Source organism: Petaurus breviceps, unplaced genomic scaffold, assembly GCF_028583685.1.
Source record: "Petaurus breviceps papuanus isolate PSGF00001 unplaced genomic scaffold, PetGlider_PUasm1.0 90466, whole genome shotgun sequence".
Classification (NCBI taxonomy): Eukaryota; Metazoa; Chordata; class Mammalia; order Diprotodontia; family Petauridae; genus Petaurus; species Petaurus breviceps.
In genome coordinates, this window is record NW_027187260.1 from 2137093 (window position 1) to 2159295 (window position 22203).

General features: G+C 37.3%; 1 protein-coding gene across 2 annotated transcripts in view; it reads left to right on the forward strand.

Moving 5' to 3' along the window:
• Nucleotides 1–21468, forward strand: part of TP53BP2 (tumor protein p53 binding protein 2) — a 73703-nt gene extending 52235 nt beyond the window's left edge. For both annotated transcript variants that reach the window (XM_069062603.1, XM_069062602.1), the window contains 7 exons: nucleotides 2607–3078; nucleotides 4258–5030; nucleotides 6766–6903; nucleotides 8097–8230; nucleotides 12403–12569; nucleotides 17608–17807; nucleotides 20626–21468. In XM_069062603.1, coding sequence (XP_068918704.1) covers nucleotides 2607–3078; nucleotides 4258–5030; nucleotides 6766–6903; nucleotides 8097–8230; nucleotides 12403–12569; nucleotides 17608–17807; nucleotides 20626–20667 — 1926 coding nt within the window. In that variant the 3' untranslated portion in view covers nucleotides 20668–21468. The remainder of the gene's footprint in view (nucleotides 1–2606; nucleotides 3079–4257; nucleotides 5031–6765; nucleotides 6904–8096; nucleotides 8231–12402; nucleotides 12570–17607; nucleotides 17808–20625) is intronic.
• The last annotated feature ends 735 nt before the right edge of the window (nucleotides 21469–22203 follow it).

Genomic DNA, 22203 nt, shown 5'->3' on the forward strand with positions numbered 1-22203 from the left:
ATTAAATTATTTAGTCTCCATTTAACTTTTAATCTGTTCTTAGTTGTCCTTGTATAAAATAAATTTTTTATTACATAGTGATCAGTAAAGAATCTATTTACTAATTCTTCTTTGTTTCATTTGTGAGTTTTTTATGCTCTAATACATGGTCAGTTTTGTAAAGGTGCATTTCCTTCTCTTCCCTTTGAGAATCTATTATATCTTATTTTTCTTAAATACTATTGAGGTCCTTAACTTCTTTGAAGTTTAATTTTTGGTTAGATTTATCTAGCTCTGAAAGGGGGTACATTGAAGTCTTGCCACTATTATAATTTTTCTCTTTATTTCTCCCCATAACTTGCTTAGATTTCCCTTCATATATTTAGATGCTGTGCCATTTTTTGCATATATGTTAAGTATTGAGATTAATTCTTTGTCTGTTATATCTCAGTACAATGTAGTTTTTTCCGTGTTTATCTTGTCTGTTTTTACTGTTGCTTACATCAATCTATTTTTACAAAATAGATTTTGCTCCAGCTCCTTATTTTAACTCTGAATGAATCTTTGTTTCAGCTGTTTCTTATAAATAACATATTATTGAATTTTAATTTCTAATCCATTCTACTATCCTCTTCCATCTTATGGGTGAGGTCATCCCATTTCCATTCACAGTTATGTTTGTTAATTGTATATTTCCCTTCATGTTCTCTTATCCTTTTTTCCTCTGTTCTGTGTCCTGTTTTTACATAGAAGAGCAGAAGAGATGAAATAAGAGTGTACTGAGCACCGATATTCCAACTTAAGGGAATTCATTATTTTTACTAATTGGGACCTAACTATATTTTCAGTTTACTCTCTAGTTCATTATGTCTGGTTGCTTTTATTTCATTTCTTGAAATAGGATATCCAGGCTCTTTTTTGTTCATGGCTTTAAGGTAGTTCAGTGATTCTTAAAATACCTCTCCTTGATCTGTTTTCCAAGTCAACTGATTTTGATAGGAGATCTCTCACTTTTCTTTTTCAGTTTTTTAGTCTCTGTTTTAATATTCCTTCTTGTCCAGTGGAATAACTAGCTTCTTTTTGCTTCATTCTCATTGTCACAATGTCTGTTACTTAAGTGTTGTGTCTTTGTACCAAGCTGTAATTCTCTTTCCAAGTCTTTCCTCCGCAGCTTTAATTTGTTTTTTTTTTTTTAACTCTTTTTTGCTCTCATTTTCTTAATAATATAATTTTTAACTCTTTTTTTAAGACTCTTACTTCCTTCCTCTTAGGAATTCTAGTTGAACTTGTGCCCAAACTCTGTGCATTTTTCTTTGAGGTTTTGTTTCTAGGTTTTCAAATTATTCTTTTCTTTAAGGTTTGTGATGTCAGGTATCCCTGATATCAAATAATTCTTTATCTCCTATAATATTAGGATATCTAGGAACCTCTTGTTCTTTTTTTCTAAAGCAATTGGGGTTAAGTAACTTGCTCAAGGTTACACAGCCAGTTATTTTGTATGGGTGCTAAGTATCTGAGGCCGGAACCGATCCCGGGTCTCCCGACTCCAGGGCCAGCGCTCTTACTCAGAACCTCTTGTTATTATTTATTCTTCCAATCTTGCATTCCAGTTTGGGACTTTGTATTAGGGCCAAACTGTATATCTTCTAGCAGGTCTCTTATGACCTTGCATTGTTTTGGCCTGTCTTTTCTGAGATCCTGCTGATTGTTTGAAAATCACAGTGACATGACTTGAGCCAGGTAATTGCAAAATTTAATTGTGTCCTATGTAGTCAGATCAAGGAAATGATGTGATCACTGATCTCCTGGGATTTCTAGATTTCAGACTTCAGTTTGACTCTAGGGACCATAGCTCTATAGCTTCAAACCAGCCCTTGAGTGGTAGTCAGGTAGACAATATTAAGCTTCAGACCCTATCAGCTGGCCTGAAGGCTAAGAAGGTTCAAGAGCAGCTGGGTTGCTTGCTTGGCCCTGTTCTGACCCTGGGTTTGATTCTATCATCCATTTTAGGCAGTCCAACATTCTTGTCTTAACTGGGTGTTTTATGAGCTGAGTCCATACTTTTGGGTCCTTTGGAAATTGCTCTGCTGACCTTGATACTCATTTTGAGTCAAATTTTTACACACACACACATCAGCGATACTATCTTTGAAAATGAAGTTTTTAATTTTGGTGTTTAATACTACCTCTTGGGTTTTTGTAGGGAGAGGTAGAATACAAGGGGAAGGTGATAAGAATCACAAAATGTGAATTTAAAAAATGTTATTTAATTCATTTTCAGAAATAAAAATTATCTCATGGCGTTCTTTTTTTCCTCTATCAAAATGTCAAGTTGTATGTGCATTTTAGTAATGGTAGGATAACTTTTTTATTAGTAGCATCTAAAGCTATATTTTCAGTCACCTACTTTTTCTTTCCTGTGTTTTGTGTGCCACTTATTTTATTTTGTATATATGAAAGTAATTGTAAAACTTCATATAAATGTAAGGTATTTGAAATTGTAACTTACATATGTTTAGTGAGAATGATTGTCTCCTATAGTATTAGGTTGTCTAGGAACCTCTTGTTATATATAGCATAAAGCTGGCTCAGTAGTTCTTCATTTTACCTGTTTTTTTACTTTGTAGACTGCCAATAAAAATGTGATGAAAGTACCTCCTCCTGTCCCAACAAAACCAAAACAGATTAATTTGCCTTCATTTGGACAAAGCAGTCCACCAGGGTCAGATGGCAAGCCTGATGGAAATCTTCAGAAGTTACCATCAAGTGTTATGTCCTGGGGAAACAAACAGAAAGTAGTAGAGCAACAGCAGCTCCATCAGAGAGTTGCCCTGCCTCCCAGTGTACCTGCAGCTGGCCAGGACCAAGCCCTTTCTCCAAATTTCAAGCAGGACAGTCCACCTGCTGCAGCAGTTCGACCTTTTACCCCACAGCCTTCTAAAGAGACCTCTCTTCCACCCTTCCGGAAACCACAGACTGTTGCAGCAAGCTCAATATATTCCATGTATACCCAGCAGCAGGCTCCTGGAAAGAACTTCCCACAGACTGTGCAGAGTGCTTTGACCAAGACACATACACGAGGCACTCATTTTTCAAGTGGTAAGATTCTAAGATGAACTCTGTTGGCAGACAACATAATAACATTTCTTGATAGTTTTAACTTTCTTCAGTGACTTGCAATTTGTAGGTTATATTTCTATTAATGGTTTGCTCAATTGATGATTCCTGTCCTAATTTGGGATATCATTTCACAGACTTAGCTCATTTTAGAGTTTGAGGGACCTTAGGGAAGAGTGTAATCCTCCTTTGGTTACTTATTTCTTAGGCTGAGTGTGTGTATTTTATAATATTCTTTTATGTGCCTGAAATACTACTAATAAGGAAAGCAGCCATTAGTTAGACAGTTAAACCTTTAGCTTAAGGACTTGATATCAACACTCAAAGGCTGAAATGAATTACTGTCCGTAAAAGTGCTTTGAAAACTTAAGTGAGATGGTACCAATACCCAGTCTGATTAAGAGACAATAATAATGTCCACTAAGTTTTATCTGAACAACAATGTGGCTAATTGTATTATGAAAAAAGTAGCATTTCTGAACCTAACACAAATTAGGATGAACTTAAGGAAAAATCAGTCAGTGGATTAAAAAAAAGCAGAATATATTCTACCTCTTTCTATTCACTTTGTATTTTATTTTAATGCGAATCTTCTTAAGGTTTGTACGGTGTTGAGAATAATAACGAAATTATTTAGGGAAGAGCAGAATATATTCTGCCTCTTTTTATTTATTTTGTGTTTTAATAGGAATCTTCTTTCTCAAGATTTACATTGTTAAGAGTAATTTAATTATTTGGGGAAGAGCAGTGTAAGAAGGAAGCCACTTTGGTACATGTTTTTGGGGCTCATGAGAATTTTGTGAGCCAAAATAGAATGTTTCTGGCTGAATGATTTTGAAAGGTTTGAATGATGAAATATGTACTATTTTAATTTAACCTGGGCACATGAAAGAACTGTGTTTCCTGCTTTTATGAACTGGATGCAAGATAAAAATGGGAGTCTTTCCTGAGTCATTGGTTGGTGTACTTTTAAGAACTGTTGGTTGAAGAGGATGTAAGTTAACTTTTAACTTAAGTGAATTCATTAGTCAAATCATAAGATGTAACTAAGCTTTACTCAGTATGTAATATAGCATAACTATTTCCAATTAATTTGTCAGATACTGATCACTTTTTGTATTGTTTAGTTAATACTAACAAGGCCTTTTCTCTTCTAATTAGTATATGGCAAGCCTGTGATTGCTAGTGCCCAAAACCAACAACAGTCAGAAAATATATATTCCAGTAGTCAGGGAAAACCTGGCAGTCCAGAACTGGAAACAGAACCCATATCTTCAGCCCAGGAGAATCATGAAAATGAACGAATTCCTCGCCCACTGAGTCCAACAAAATTGCTCCCCTTCTTATCTAACCCTTACCGAAATCAGAGTGATGCTGACTTGGAAGCCCTACGGAAGAAACTATCAAATGCGCCAAGGCCACTAAAGAAACGGAGCTCAATTACAGAGCCAGAGGGTCCAAATGGGCCAAATATTCAGAAACTTTTGTATCAGAGGACCACTCTCGCTGCCATGGAAACTATCTCTACCCCATCATACTCCTCCAAACCAACTATTGTGGCTACCAGCCCTGAAAGCCCAGCTGAAATCCAGAATCCATATCTAAGTTCAGAACCAGAGAAGGAAGTGGTTTCCCTCCCTCCTGAACCAGTTTCCACAGAGGACGTAGAAAGTGCCATTACAGAAGAAAATGAAATATCAGTGCCTTCTCCTGGTCTTGATTGTGTGCCTGAGGGAATACCAGACACCAATAATCTTACTCAAACTCATGTAGAAGAACCAAATTTAGAGGTGTCCATCCCACTGGAAGTATATTTGGAGGAGTACCCACCATATCCACCCCCACCATACCCATCTGGAGAACCAGAAGGATTGGGAGAGGATTCTTTCAGCATGCGTCCTCCTGAAATCACTGGGCAGTTTTCTTTGCCTCCTGTAAGTAGTATGATACTTACTAATTTTTTACATCTTCAAAAAAAAAAATCAGGTCTTATTCTACTCATAAGCGGTTGATAGAAGAAAATCAATTATTATAAGTACAGGCCAACATTTATTATCTTTATGCAGAGATGTGTAGTTTAAGTTTGTAAAATGTTATTTACTATTTAGAGATACTTATGTATTATAAGATTTTAAATTCTGCTGTTATCTTGATTTTTATACCCACTTATTGCTCAAATATGGGGAAACAAGAAAGGGAATTTGAGCTATATTAACTGAAATCAATCTAATTCAGACTTATGTGATGCAGTATTTTGGATACAGTTACTCATATGACTCCATTTTTGATTCACACTAAAATGATATTAACAAGACCTTTTCTAATTTAGTATGTAGCAAGCATATGATTGCTAGTGCTCAAAACCAACAATGGTCAGAAACTATTCCGGCAGTCAGGGAAAGCCTGGCGGTCCAAGGGGAAAAGAAAAACTAAATGCCAGTGTGTAAAAGTAGCATTTTTTTTTCTTTTACAGATTATAGTGTCCTTTTCTTGATAAACAATCATTGACCTTTTTCCTACTCAGTCTCAGATGGAGTGTAAACTATGTGGTTTTCCATTTCTGACTTAAATGGTTCCTAGGAAAATGTTTATTGTTATGACAGCTATCAGATTGCCTATTTGGGGCCTATAAATTATACACCTGTAGTCTTATATCTTTTATACCTTTCATCCTAAGGAGAAACAATTTCTAGCCATTGAATGTTGTGTGAAATGTGTATTATATTGCCATTAAATCTATTTGTTCAGTAACTTTCTCCCAGAGGCAACATAAAAAGAAATATGTGTAGACACCGGTAATTTTAGTTGATATAATAGGTGATAGAAAATTTTATTCTATGTATTGGGGATAAATTAGTGAATAAACATTTGTTAAGTGTCTGCTATATGGCTGGCATTGTGCTAGATGCTGGGGATGCAAAGACAAAAATGAAATAGTTCCTGATTTCAAGGAGCAGGAAGTAAAAAAAAAAAGTATCTCTTGTCACTCAGTTTGTAGGATTTTGTTGTTGGAAAAAAAAAGCTTTAATAATAGTAAGCTCAAAAATATTTTAGTTTAGTCAATGTATATATTTCCCCTTTAAAGAAAAACCAATATAGTGATTCAGAACACTAATAAGCCTGATCATGGTTAGAATTTGTTGTTTTTATGTTTGTATATAATTGTCAATCCTTTTCACACTGAGCAGTGGTACACTGAAAAAACTCTGATACTCTGCAGCAGAGGCATCAAAGAAGATTCTGCAAAACTCAGCAGGGCAACCCAACCAGATTACATGTAGTTGCAATGTGAATTCATGGTTTTCTAAGTCAGTATGTCACTGGCAGGGAGATTTTTGAATGTGACACCACTGCTCTGCATCTACTATCACAAGCTAATCTGAGTATTTACCTACTAGAAACTTTGTCAGTATTCTTGCCCAACTTAAAAAACATAGAATTTCACTTGGTAAGTCAAGTAGATAATTTACTTATCTGCTTCATCTGTGGCTAATTTTTGATGCTTCACAGAAAATCAGCTCTCTGCCACATTAAATTACACACCTGGCTTATTATAAATTGTGTTTTCAATAGTTTTTGTACCAGTTATATATCTAATTCATTAGAATTTGTTTCTGGTTTATTGTACTTCATAAGATAAGCCTTGACTCTGTATATTTTTTCTTTCAGGGCAAAAGGACAAACTTGAGAAAAATTGGCTCAGAGAGAATTGCTCATGGAATGAGAGTGAAATTTAATCCCCTTGCTTTACTTTTAGATTCATCTTTGGAAGGAGAATTTGACCTAGTGCAGAGAATTATTTATGAGGTATGTTTACTATTGGCAAATTGTTTTAGACTTGGCTTTGATTTTGTTAAATTCATATTGGAAAATTACTATTTTAAAAAAATTGGGGCGGCCAGGTGGCTCAGCGAGTAAGAACACCGGCTCCAGTGTTGGGATGACCTGGAGATCGAATCCCGGGCTCAGACACTCAGCACCACACCCAGAAATAACTGGCTGTGTAACCTTGAGCAAGTTACTTAACCCCGATTGCTTAAAAAAAAAAATCTTAAATTTTTTTTTTTGGTTGCTTTTTGGAGGGCAGTTGGGGTTAAGTGACTTGCCCAAGGTCACATGGCTAGTTTTTTGTGTGTTAAGTGTCTGAGGCCAGATTTGAATTCAGGTCCTCCTGATTCCAGGGCTGGTGCTCTATTTACTGTGCCAACTAGTCACCCACCTTAAATTGTTTTAAGCTGGGCTGGAACTTTTTTTTTTTTAAAGCAATTGGGGTTAAGTAACTTGCCCAAGGTTACACGGCCAGTTTTTTTGTGTGGGTGGTAAGTATCTGAGGCGAGATCCTGTGTCCTCCAGTGCTCTTACTCACTGTGCCACCTAGCCGCCCCTGGGCTGGAACTCTTAGGAAACTCCCAAATAGGATTAAGATAGAACTTCAGATTTGATGTCAGTTCTTTGGAGATTGGTTGGTTCTATGGAGATTGGACATTACCATGGGGTCTTTTAAAGTCCTTTCTTGTATCTCATGGAATATTATTAACACTATTGAAATAACATTTATTAAATACTCATCTACGGTCTTTTTGTTTCTTTATGAAGTTAGCTAATGAGATGTAGTCCCTGCCCTCTAAGGCTGATGGTCTAGAATATTTTTATTTGCTTTTTCTCCCTTTCCTGTATTATGCAGGTCCTACCTAGAAATTTATTTGTTGGAAAGTAAGGAGAAACAAAAATGATGTTAAAGTAGCTTCTGTAGGAAAAATGTCTTTTCCCCCATTCATTTTTTATTTTATTGCATTGTGCCATCACTCAATGTGATAGTTTTCTTATTTGAGCAATTAATTTTGGTATAATGAATCTCTTAGTTCTGTTGGATTTCAGTTATGTCCTAAGAAAACAGCCTTGAAAGTGTTTTTTTTCTTGCATCCAAGAAGTCAATTAATAGTGTTATGCTGCATGGCACAAAGTTTGAATGATATCTTATACCTCTCTTTGTTTTCTAGGTTGATGATCCCAGTCTACCTAATGATGAAGGTATTACAGCACTTCATAATGCTGTTTGTGCAGGTCACACAGAAATTGTGAAATTCTTGGTACAATTTGGTGTGAATGTAAATGCTGCGGATAGTGATGGATGGTAAGGATTACTTTTAGCTACCTGAGATGCTATTCAAATGAAGTAGTCTAGATTCAGAAAATCAGTTATTCATTGTTAATTATGCATCTCATGTGTGCAAGGTAGTTTATCAAGACAATATGTAAGAGGTCATAGGGCAGTATCATTATCATTATCTTCATCACCGCAGTCATTATTAAATAATTGGTATAGACCTGACAGGAATTCAGAGGAAAGAGGGAATTACTTATCCTTTGGTGTTTATTAAGAGACCGATTATGAATGGTTAGTACTATGCTAAGAACAATGAAGTGCACAACAGTTTTGTATTTGGTTCATCTTGTAATTTATATCCATCTACTTTGCATATGTTTCTCTTGTATGATCTTAAAGGGAGTTATGCTTGCTTTTGGTCAATACATGTTAATGAGAACTAAAAAGTAGTAAAACCTGAAATGAAAGTATTTAGTTACTTCCTCTCTCTCTCTGGCTTACCACAGTGATAGGAACTTAAGGATTGTTGTTGTAATGCTTTCTATAATATGATATGAAAGTAAAGATGGCAAAAAAGTGACCAGTCACAAAGTGTATCAGAGTCAAGAGTTTTGATCTCTCTCTGACCCTATTAACTGTCAGTCAGCAGTCAGCAAACAATTTATTAAGTGTTTGCTATGTATTGGGCACTGTGCTAATCACTAGGGATACAAAGAAAGGAAAATAGTCCCTGTCCTCAAGGAGGGTACAGTTTAATGGGAAGCATGCAACATACAACTGTGTACATGTGAGATATATAGATATATATATGAGGGTAATCTCAGAAGAGTACACTAGCATTAAGGGGGATTGGGAAGGCTTCTTGCTGAAGGTGAGGCATGAAACCAAGAGACAGAGAAGAGGAGGAAGAATATTTCAGGTATGAGGACAGTCAGTGAAAATCCACTTTCTGACCCCATTAACTGTGACATAGGGGCCAGGGTGACTTTTGAAGTCAGACCATAACAAAGGTCTATCAGTGTTCAAATAGGGACTCTTAAGCAACTAAAATTAAAATGTATAATATAACACTCATTTCCTATTTTAGTAGTTTAAGGAGTCTGAGATTAAGGAGACACAAGGGAAAAGTCAAAATCATAGGGTGAAACTGCATCTAAAATGTCATTCTGGAAAGCCCGAGAAATTTCTTCTATTTAACTTTCATGCCAAAATCTTCTTGGTTTGAGTATAAGAAAGGGAATCAAAATGGTCCCCCCCAACTCCTTTTACAGCCATGTGTTCCTCTGCCTTCCCTATTGCTTGTGGTTTATTTTAGAATATTGCTCAGTTGTATAATAGTATTCTTGAGATGCTTCCAGGAGCCCTCTTAGGAGATGTTACCACAGTCTGTCCAGCAAGGGGATCCAGTCCAACAGAGTAACCATTTTAAAAATCGACTAGTTTTAAGTGAAATAATTTGATTTTTTTCCATTTTGAACTCTTTAATAATTCAAGGGTGGTGTTTTTGTTTTTAGTTGGTTGAAAATAGAATTTCATGCGGGTAATTTAATGACTAGATCCCCAGTATGGGCCCATGATTTCATCACTATAGGGGATTCTTGGTGAACTGCCTTTCTACTAATGCAGGCAGCCATTCTTTTGCAACTTAGAGTCTTAGGAAGGTGCATGGTATGCACTGAGAGGCTTGGTGACTTGGATAGAGTCACACATGAAGAGTACATCAGAAGTGGGGACTGAACTCAGGAATTGTTGATTCCTAAGCAAGTCACCTACCCACTGTGCTGTATTACTTCTCATCTCCAGAACTGAGGAGGGGACATTCCCTATTGAGTAAAATGTATTTTTGAACTCATCTCTGTGTGCGTGTCAATTCTTCCCTCCTTTGTTCAGTGTGGTTCAAGTGTCAGCACTTCCCGCACTTCCTTTCTCCTTATTTGTATAGATATCTGTCTACTTATGTACCTGCATTATGTCAGATAATTTTCCCTAACCTTTCTTTCCCTTATCCTCAGTGTATTCCTCTTCCCCACTCTTTCCATTCTTCTCTTAAGATCATCAAGACATAACAGAGCCTCTCCTAGGATTTGTCTAATTAGACTTCCTCTATGAGCTATGATGATGATAGGGTTCAGAGGGGAACACTTGTATCATCTCCTCATATTTGAATGTAAGTAGTTTATCCTTCTTTAGTCCTTTTATTTGTCTTTACTTTTTTACATTTCTCTTAATTCCTGTGTTAGAATTTCAAAATTTCTATGTAACTTGTCTTTTCATCAGGAATGCTTAAAAGTTCTTTATTTCATTAAGTTCCATTTCCCCCCTATAATTGTACTCAGTTTTGCTGAGTAAGTTCTTGTAATGTAAGCCCATATCCTTTGCCTTCTGGAATATCATATTAGAATTTCTTCGCTTCTTTACAGGAGTGGATTTATCATGTATGATCCTAATTGTTGCTCCTCAGTGCTTGAATTCTTTCTGGTCACTTGTGGTATATTTTTTTCTTTGACCTGGAAGCTCCGGATTTTGGTTATGCTGTTCCTGGGAGTTTTCATTTTGGGGTTTTCTTTTAGATGATGACTGGTATGTTAGATTCTTTCTCTTTCTGGTTTGCCCTCTGCTTCTAAGAGATCTGAGCAGTTTTAAGATTTCTTGAAAGATGATGTGTAGGCTCTTTTTTGGTCATGGTATTCAGATAATCCAGTGATTCTTAAATTTTATTTTTCTTTGATTTTTTTTTTAGTCAGTTGTTTTTGCTATATACCTTACATTTTTTGTATTTTTTCCCTGTCAGTATTTTAACTTTGTTTTAATCTTTCTCGTCTAATGGAATCATTGATTTCTATTTGGTCCATTTTGTTTTTGCAGTGTTTGGTGCTTGGATAATATCGTGTGCCAAACTTGTAATTCCTTTTCCAATTCTTTTGTCCATAGTTTTTTCTTTTCTAATTTTTTTTCCTCACATGCTCTCATTTCATTATAAAACCATTTTAAACTTATCTCTTCTAGGAATTCTAAGTGTTTGTGCCCAACCTGTGTTTTTCTTTGAGGGTTTGCTTATAGATGTTTTAGAGTCATTTGTTTTTTTTCTGGGTTTGTGTCTTGAGTGGTCCTGCTTCCATTAAAATCTTTTTATGGTGGGATTCTTTCTTTTGTTTGCACATTCTTCCAGCTTGTTTTCCTGATTTTAGACTTGATGTTTGAGCTAGGTTCTGCTATACTTCTGGAGGAAAGGTCTGGGCTGGTTCTCTTGCAGCTTTCTTGGGGTTGTTGAATGTTGAATTATTCCAGGATCTTAGGGACAGACTGGGAACCTGAAATCTTTTAGTGTTCCCACAGTGTTCTTATGAAGGGCACAGTGTGATTTCTGCCCCACTGGTCTGAGTTTTGCAAGTTCCTGACCTGGATTTGGGTCTGAGCAACAGTAGACTGAGCAGTTGCTGTATTCCACCCCTGTCAGCTAGCTGGGAAGCTCTGATAGAATTGTAGATTCCTTTTTGGTTGCCATTCCTTCTGTGATTATTGCTCGGTAAGCTTTAGATTTGACTAGATGCTAAAACTGAGACCCTGTTCTTCTGGTGCCACCTTGCTACTGCTGGCTTCTGAGCTTCCTCCTTTTTCATATATTACCCAGTTCTCTTCCTGGGGAGTTCTGCCCCTAAGTGAGGGTCACTTTTCCAGTCCATCCTGGATCTGTGACCCAGAGCTGGGTAGTAGGCAACAAAGCTGCCAGTTGTTAACTTGTCTCCATTTTAATGCTTAAATATAGGTCTGGAGGTGCTGTGGTATAGTTCTAGGATGTCTTCTTACCCTAGTACATAACCTCTCTTTAGGTGGTGGAGTGCTTCATGCCCAGCAGTATCCCCTTCAAGATGACCTCTTATTTACTTTGTATATTGTAGCTACCTTTACTTGTTGTCTCCCCCATTAGAATGTAAACTGCTTGAGGACAGTGACTATTTTAATTTTCTTTGCATCCCCAGTACTTGATATGGAGGAATAAATGCTTGTTGATTGATTTCAGGGCAATTTTTTATTGATGGATATAAAGCATTTCTGCTGATAACTAAGGTGCTTTTGGGAAAGACCACTGAAATAGAAGATAGATTTAAACAGTTGTTTCTACAATTGTGTTAGTAGAATAACTTTCATTGAAATTTGCAGAAAACACTTTTAATTTGCATATTACTTCTTTCTCATAGGACTCCATTACACTGTGCTGCTTCTTGTAATAATGTTCAAGTGTGTAAGTTTCTGGTGGAATCAGGAGCTGCTGTGTTTGCTATGACTTACAGTGACATGCAGACTGCCGCGGATAAATGTGAGGAAATGGAAGAAGGCTATACTCAGTGCTCACAGTTTCTGTATGGTATGTATTAATTCAGTCATCGGATTTTTTGGTTTCAACGTGAATTTCTGTTGTCTCTGGTCATCTGGATAATGAGTGAGGTTTCTTGATACTGAAAATGTGTAATAAGTAAAGTAGCGTAAGTTTTTTCCAAAGATTAAATTGAGAACTTTTCCCATGCTGTAGCAATAACTGTTCCTATTCCTGACTTTAAGGGCATCATAAAATAGTGGGTTGGGAACCTTGGAGGCTCGAATTTTCATTTTGCCTCTGCCTTTTACTAGTTTGTGGTCCTGTGTAAGTTCTTCTATCAGTCTTGGTGCCAGTTTTCCTTATCTTTAAAATGAAGATGAATTATATAATCTCTGCAAATCCTTCTCCTTTTTGTCTTGGTATGCCCAGTGCCTAACAGATCAGCTTGCACGTAGTAAGCCCATAACAAAGTCATTTGGTTTCCCTAAAATCCAACTGTCTTGCTTCATTGTGGTGTGGAAATGTGACCCTAGATTCTCTAGGTCTGTTCTGGCAAGTTCTATTAAGATGAAAAAACTTATGTTGAAGTTTTAATCAAAGAGAGGCTGTGATCTGTTTTACTAGATGGAGTACCTACACCAACAAAGTCATAAGTCATTGAGTCATAGCTCTTGAAGTCATTGAAGATGTTGCTAGAGAGAACTTAGGTAAATTTTGGTCTTATCAATGTGAGCTTCCCTCAACTGATTCTTAGTTAACAGTCAGTCAGTAAACATTTTTTAAGCACTTAAGCACTGTGCTGAGCACCAGGGATATATATAAAGAGAGGCAGATCACAGATCTGTCCAGATCAGGGGTGGAGAACCTTCAGCCTTGAGGCCACATGTGGCCTTTTAGGTCCTTGGGCGCAGCCTTTTGACTAAGGCCCAAGTTTTACAGAACAAATCCTTTTATTTAAGGGGATTTGTTCAGTGAAGTTTGGATTCAATCAAAGGGCCACACTTGAGGACCTAGAGGACCGCATGTGGCCTCAAGACCACGGGCTCCCCAACCCTGGGTCCAGATTATAGCCCAACCATTCCTCATACTGTGATATTCTTGACCTTTCCTCCCATAAATCTCTTTAGAGGACCTATCTTTGAGCTGGAGGGCCTTCCCATATGACTTCTAACCATCGTTGGTTACTGGTTCAGTACTTAATTTATGTCTGTATGTCATCCTTCACCCTTACCATATGGTCAACCTATTTAGTATTCTCATAGGCTGATCAACAGGCTGATGATGATTGTTAGTTATGATGTCCTCTGCCCCCCCCCCGCCCCCCCAATGACTAGTTATCTTTCCCTTTTTCAGATTTGTTAAAAACAATATTAATTTCAAAATCGTTGTCTCCAGCAGTTTTTTCCCATGTGTACTTGCTCTTTTAGTTGCTCCTACCGTCTTCTTCATCCTTAGTGTTATTCCTGTTTCTTTATATTGAAACATCATGGACTGAGGTGTTAGAGTTCAAATGTGGTCGTTTCATTGTCATAGGTGAGAAATAGTTGTTAATAAATGTTGATGGGCCTATTCCATTTTTCATCTGTTTATTGCCCTGGTTGATTATCTAGTTTCATTAAAAAATTCTCTTCAGGTCTATTTGCCAAACTTGTAGCAGACCAAGAAAGATGGAAAGTTAGAATGGGGCCATATTGGGAAGAGCTTTAAAAATCAGAGTTCATATATAATCCTAGAGCTAACAAGGAGCCTCTAGAGTTTGAGGTGGGGACAGGACATGTGATATAATCTGCACTTTAGGAAAATCGCTCTGGGGGCTGTGTGATAATGAAGTGGAGTGGGGAGAGACTTGAGGCAGGAACTTTACCACATGTCATTGTTTTAATAAGAGGCTATTGTTGTTATTCATTTGTTTTCATTCCAGTCTCCATTTGGGGTTTTCTTGGCAAAGATACTGGAGTGGTATCTCCAGCTTATTTTATAGATGAGAAAACTAAGGCAAACAGGGTGAAGTGACTTGCCCAGAGTTACACAGCTAGGAAGTGTTTGAAGTTGAAGTTACCATAGTCCAAAGAATTAATGTAGTGGTTAACCTACTGATGATAAGTTTTTTCTTATTTTATATGGCCAGACTTCTCCTTGGAACAGCAGATATATCCACTGTTCCCAGGACTGTATGTGAAGTCCTTCCAGGTTGGTAGAATCTGCTCTCATAGCCTTTGGGTAACTCAGGGTTACCTTCACTCCATAGTGGGATGGGTGTCACTCAGGTCTTTAGTAGGTCAGTGAAGCAATAATAATATTTTAAGTGACTGAAATTGAGCATCAAAAGGTAGTCATAAAAATGTGAATCTAAAGGACATCTTTAGATAGAAAGCAGCTGAGATGTATAGAGACAGACATGTACATACACATATAAATTGCAGAGTATTTAGACTAAAGTTATTTCTTACACATTTAACTAGATAAAATAAGCTCAAATATTTTCAGACTAAGTAATTGGAACTTTTTAAACTAAATTCACAAATATTGAATACCATTTATGCTACCAACGAGGAAACCAAGGCACAGAGAAGTGAAAGAGACTTATCTAGGGTCATAGAACTAGTGGTTGTCTGAGGAAATACCTGAATTAGCTCAGATCTTCATGGCTTCAAGTCCAGTGCCTTATCCACTGTACCAAGTTGTTTGACAGTGATAAGATTCCCTCTAATTTCTCTCCAAAGTCAATGAGAATGATACTTGTGTAAATGAATTGAACTGACAAAATTTGTTTGGAAGGATTTTTTTTTAAGGTATGGTTTTTACCTGTTTCAGATTACAAAAGGAAATTTATGACTCTTAATTTGTATACAGAAGCATATAATTAAAAAATGTACTTCAGTCTCTGGTAATGTGGATGCAGAGCTCAAGGTGTTATCTTCAACATAATAAGACTTCCAGAATGAATCTTTTTTTCCCTCAAAACAATGGTCTGGCAAATCTTTTAATTTGTAGGGTTATATTATAATTTAGTCTAATTATACTTGTAAATATAATTGTCATACTTTGGTCTTTCCGTTCAAATGAGAAGGTTTGAAATTCACTTACCCCCATTTGGAGAAAGCCGAGCCCTCCGAGGAGGTGGATTGTCAGAGTTTTCTATTTGTGAAGAATAACCTTGAATTTCTAATTTCCTTGTTGTCTAGAGACACAGTTTTAGGTGCAGTGTCCTAGTGTTGCTTATTTAGTAGTAATACTGCCCTCCTGATGACCAGCATCGGTGGTTCAGCTAAAGACTCACTGTGTTTGAAAGAGGTCATGTTTCCTTGGCTTTTGAAGATGCACAGGTGAAAAGAATAGTTTACTTTGAATTACTGAAAACCTTATTATCTATTATAACCTTATTATAATCTGTTATTAGATTATTTAGGTCCTTTTCTTTAACTCACATTTTTCCCTTAGTCTTTTTTGGCTCCTTAAAAAAAAAACCCAACACCGCTACTCGTTAGCACTGCATCTCAAAAGGTGGGGGGCATAAGGAGAAATATGTCAGTTTGGATACTAAATTGAAGCAGTAGAAAATGCGCTAGATTTGGAATTAGAGATGGTGGATCTGAATGCCAGCTCTTCTCCTTCCTACCTGTATGTGCTAGAATGAAAGAGTAAAAGCATTTATTATTAAGTGTTGACTACGAATACAGGCCAGAATTCATACAGCACTTTAATACTTGCAAAGTACTTCACAATGATTATCTCATGTGATCCTCACAATAGCCCTGGGGGGCAGGTGTTGTTACTGTCCCCATTTTACAGATGAGGAAACAGGCTGAAGGAAATGAAGTGACTTGCCTAGCGTCACATGGCTAGAAACTGTCTGAAGCAGGATTTGAATCCGTCTTCCTATATCCATATTTAGAACTCTTATCCATTGTTCCACCTAGCTGACTCTGTGCAAAATATTAGACTGAGGATAAAAGTAGAAAGAAAATATAGCCCTTGCTCTCAAGGAGCTCAAATTCTCATAAGGGGAGACAACTTAGAGAGGAAGTTGCAACTACAAGTCAAATAAGACAGCCTATTGGTCCATAGAACGCAGTGGCAAGACAGATGGTGTAGTGAGAAAATCCTAATCTCCCTGACCCCATATAGTTTAGTATTTCCTTAAAAAGTCCTGAAATTATCCTTAAGATTTTATTGGCTCGGGGAGCAAAAGCCTGGACTGCTGACATTATTTTCTGGTCATCTGAATACAAAACCATAGGAAGCTCCAGCAGCTCTCAGACATGTGGCTGGCAGACCATCATGGGCAATTCTGAGACTGGGGAGTCATTCGCAGGTGAATCACCTTCCAAGATCCTTGATGCACATCCTTATTAGACATCTTTGCCCAACTATGGCTAAGTAAACCTCCTTTTGTTAAGTGTTAAATGATCTATGAGTGTCTCATTTTTAATCAGAACTTGCAGGAGTCACTAAAATAACCATAGTGTTTTAGTCATTCAATTTAACCACCTAATTTTGACTCCAATTTAACAATGTAATAGGTATGTATTTAACTCTTACAGACTGTGGAACTGGACTGGGACAACCTTTTTGCTCTAAAAGTAATGCTTGGGGCAGAGAATCTATTTAGAAACATAGATAGTAACTGTTAAAGACATTTGAATTATATGGCATTCAGCTAAAGTTCTCTGGTGTCACTTTTATCTTTGTTAACTTTTTTGAGTAGTTTGTTTACATTGCAGAAGAAAAAAAATCATTAAATTATTGCTTCAAGAGTAATAATATTCCAGCCTATACCTAGTTCCTGTCCCTTGAATGTTATGTAACCAGATAGCCCCAAGACTTGAATTAAATAAATATAAATTGACTCTTTTTTTCAATGTAACATCTTAGATTTTTTTTCTTTTTGCTTTTTGGAGGGGGGAATGCAGGGCAGTTGGGGTTAAGTGACTTGCCCAAGGTCACACGGCTAGTAAGTGTGAAGTGTCTGAGGCTGGATTTGAACTCAGGTCCTCTTGACTTCAGGGCTGGTGCTTTATTCACTGCACCACCTAGCCGCCCCTCAGTGTAACATCTTGATGGCATTTTCCTTTTCTGTTCATAGGAGTTCAGGAGAAAATGGGCATAATGAATAAAGGTGTCATCTATGCACTGTGGGATTATGAACCTCAAAATGATGATGAACTGCCCATGAAGGAAGGAGACTGTATGACAATCATCCGAAGAGAAGATGAAGATGAAATTGAATGGTGGTGGGCACGGCTCAATGACAAGGAAGGATATGTGCCTCGAAATTTGTTGGGAGTAAGTTAACTTTTTTTTAAAGGATGTTTCTCAATAAGGCTTTGGAAAGAGGAGACTTTGAAAAAGGTGCAGGATAACAATATTCTCACATGATTCCCCTTGAGGCTAGGCTTTTTGTGGCTATGGAAAAGGGTGAAGTTACCTAGTCCAAGTGGGAATTGAGCCAGTGATTTTGACCTTATTAATACTATGCTCTAATTCCCCGAGTATCCATTATAGGCAGCCCTAGGCTTATGGGACTTACAGAGAGGATGGAAGGCAATGGAGCTTAAAAACAAATAATAGAAGGAGACCGAATATAAGAAATCAAATAACATAAGAGCCTTTTCTTTTTTTTGGACCCAGAACTGTGATTTAATTGTTGTGGGAAGCTCCTCAGGAGGTATTCCTTGTACCAGTGCAGATCCTCAGTGTCGACACTGCAGTGTGAGGAGCTTCACTGAGAGATTAAGGGACCTGGGGGCCACCCTTCTGGGTGAGAGGTGACACTGGAACCCAGGTCTTTCTGATTCCACTATGCTACAGGAATAAGAACATAGGAAAATTATAGTAGTGTCTTAGTATTGTGGACCTGCTGACCATAGGTGAGAGATTTGTTTAACAGCTTTTTGAAGGAGGGATGTGGTCAGGCAGAGGAGTGTGGGAGAATACATTCAGGTGAAAAAAATAATGTGCTTGAAGGTATAAGCATATCCACTTTAATTATTTGTGGCCTCTTTTAGGTCTTTTATTCTGTGACTTGGTGTTTTGAAAAAAATGAGTAAAAAGATTTGGTAGACTGGGTTACAGAATACAAACCAGTGCTATAGGGATGGTTTCTAAAAGTGAGGCTTGAGATACCTAATTCTTGTTAGAATACAGCATGTAGTTTTGGTTATAAAAGGGAAATAGCTGGGGAGGGAAGGCAGAAGGAACTTAAATGACTCTCCCAGGTCACGACTAGCAAATGTCAGAGGCTGGATTTGAATTCAAGTCTTCCTAACTCGAGGTTCTGAGCATCTATTCACTGTGGCAGTGAGGCATGAGGATGCCTAGGTGGTTGTTATAGTCCAGGTATAATGTGATTAGGGCATGAATTGGGGTTTTGCTTGTGGGAGTGATAAGGTAAGGCCTTGTATTTAAAATTTCGGGACTTAACTCATGGCCTAGGTGCCAGCAGAAAGAAAAGAGCAGTTGAAATGATGTTCTAATGTAGAAGTCTTTTTTTTTTTTTTAAAAGCAACTGGGGTTAAGTAACTTGCTCAAGGTTACACGGCCAGTTATTATTTCTGGGTGTGGTGCTGAGTATCTGAGCCCGGATTTGATCCAGGTCATCCCAACACTGGAGCCGGTGCTCTTACTTGCTGAGCCACCTGGCCGCCCCTAAGCAATTGGGGTTAAGTAACTTGCTCAAGGTTACACGGCCAGGTGTTTCTGGGTGGGTGCTAAGTGTCTGAGCCCGGGATTCAATCTCCAGGTCTTCTCAACACTGGAGCCAGTGCTCTTACTCGCTGTGCTACCTGGCCACCCCTAGAAGTCTTTCTTGACTGTACTTCACCCTGTTCCTCTGTCCTTTATCAATCACGTGTATTAAGTACCCAACATGCCTTGCTTATTTGTCTAAGAAAACTAATTAAACACTAGGGTGTTTCATGGAGGTTATGTATCAAAATAGACTTTTATTTTACAGTAAAGTTAGGAAATTAAAAGAATATACTGTAGCCCATAAAATAAGAGGTCTCTTTCAAATGTCAACTGAAAATGTGAAGAACTTATTATTTTCGAAGGATTTCCTTTACTTTTTAGGACTATGAAGAAAGTAAATTGGCACCAGTGCTTACATTTGTACAGCACGATAGAATTTATAAGTGCTTTTTCCTCACACTAATAGTGTGAGATACCATCTCCATTTTATATGCAGAAACTGAGGCTCTGAGTGGCTCAAGTGATGTGTCCCAGTCTTGTAATTAGTGAGAAGCATGTGAACCCCCACATCTTTCCCTTCTGAACAGTCTCTTCTCTGCTTCAGTGCCACGCCCCCGATTTTGACAGTGTTTCTGAAAGGTTGTACCTAGAACCAGTTGCTCCAGATTTCTGTTGGATAGATTTAGTGGTTGTTTTCCAAGTAAAGGGGCAATGTGCTTCCTTGTAATGGGAAGATTGTTCAATGATTGAGTAGAGTATGTAAACAGGTAATCAAATGCAGGAATTTTCTTCAGTGGTGTTTACCCATGTGTTAACAGAAATAAATATACTGAAGATTTTAATTTCTTCCTTAATCTTGGATTTCTTGGGTACTGAAATCTTTTTTGGAAATAAATTTCATGTGCCCTTTTTTTTTTTTTTGCTTCATTTGAGAATTAAAGAAGTAGAAAAAGAAAATTGGCTTCAAAATCCAAATTTATATATATTTGCTAATTACCTTTTTTTTCATCAGAGAAATGCTATTCCTTCTGTGTGTTGCACTGACACAACAATTTAGGTGTGTTTCAGTTTTTTCCCTTCACTCTGTGTCTTTGAAGCATTCTCTTGATAGAGGAGTAGAGGGAGACTTGAAGTGAGCAGTTGAATTACTAGTTTAATTTGCTCATGGATTGAAGTGTGGAAACTTTGTGACCCTCACTAGTAGCTCCCTTTTAGTTACTCTCTCTGTATCTCTCTTCCACCCCTCCCCCAGTACTTCCATATAAAGAAGAGTTAAAAATTTTTTATATTACCGTGCCCCTTCACCTTTATCATCACTATCCCTATGGTCTTTTGGTATCTTCTGAATAGTATCAGAACTTAGTTGCTCAATATAATTTAATACATATTATATTATTTTTTAACTCCTTCCTAGCTGTACCCAAGAATTAAACCACGACAGAGGAGCTTGGCATGAAACGTCATGGAATCTCTATGAAGTACTAATCTGTGTTATTAAAAAGGAGTAATGTGATTGGTGTGGGCACAGTTTTCGAGTCTTTATTTTTGTGACAATGTAACTAACTTGAAAGCAGTGAAGAATGTGCTTTTGAAGCAAATGAAGGATTGACTAATTCAATTGAGAACCTTCGACACACTGGAATGGTGCTTATAAGCAAGTGGTATTTGCTCTTTTGGGGTAAACAAGCTCCATACTTCAGCATGTGGCATTGACAAGGACAATGATGCAGTGACATCTAAATGTTCTGTTTTTTAAAAAAAGGAAAAAATCTTTTATTCAATAGAAAATTCACATCCTGCCTAAGTGACTTGATTTTGGAGCCTGCTTCAGTAATTGACTGTGATAATCTTGCGCACACCAGAGCAGGCTATTGCCATCTCAGCCTGCCCAGAAGCATGGAGGAGCACCTTTTGATAAGTAGAGCATTTCCTCAAATGACTCAGCTGAAGTTGTGAAGAGACAGTACAATAGTCCTGAAAACCATTACCTAGTCTTAAAGTGAGCAATAACTTTATATGAGTGCTGTAGCATCTTAAGATTTTACACATATATTTTGAATATTATGCTATATTACATGTAATTTAGATTTAGAATCTTGTTTTTCACCTGAATTTTGAGTCTGTATTTATTGTCTTTTGTATTTTGGAATTTAAATGTAGAAACATTCTGTAGACTTACCTTGAAATTTGTCAGAATTTTATCTGATTTTATTTTTTTGTCAATTGTGATAAAATAAAATTTTTTTTTGTCTCTTTAGTGTCTGCCTCTCATTTAAGTTCATGGTATCAAAAGCAGGCTTTGACTAAACATAGGACTACCAACTTCTTAAACAACTCGATAAAGCAATTAACTGATGTATTACAGAAAAGTGACCCCTTAAATTTGTCACCAATAACAATAATGATAGCTCACACTTGTACACATGGTCCTGGGAGGTCGGTGCAGCAGTTATCTCCATTTTACAGAGGAGGGAACTGAGGCTAAGAGCCTAAGTGTGTTGCCTAGGGTTACATGGCTTGTAATAAGCATCTGAGGCAGAATTTGGAATTGGGTCTTCCCAACTCCATGTCCAGCACTCTTAGGCACCATTGTCACTTAGCTGCCTAAACTTAACTAGAGTTTGTTTATGAGGTGAATGATGAAATCCCAGCGTGTTGTTTGGAGGCTACCTTTTAGTGTTCTCATTTTGGACACTTTACATACTTAGTATCATTGATTTAGAAGAATATTTCAGAGATGCACCTGGTCTGCTTTTACCAATGGAGGAAACAGAAGTTCAGAGGCTTGCCCTTTCTCATAGATGATCTTTACATAAGCCATCTGGGAGAGGCAGGACATGAGAGTATGTGGATCTTAAGAAGCCGTGACTTACCCAATCACAAGGGAATTTAATTACTACAAAGACAACTAAAAGCCAGGTCTCCTGACTCCAGAGAAGTGTTCTTTTCACCATACAACACTAGGTAAATGACAATGAAAGGGTACTAGAAA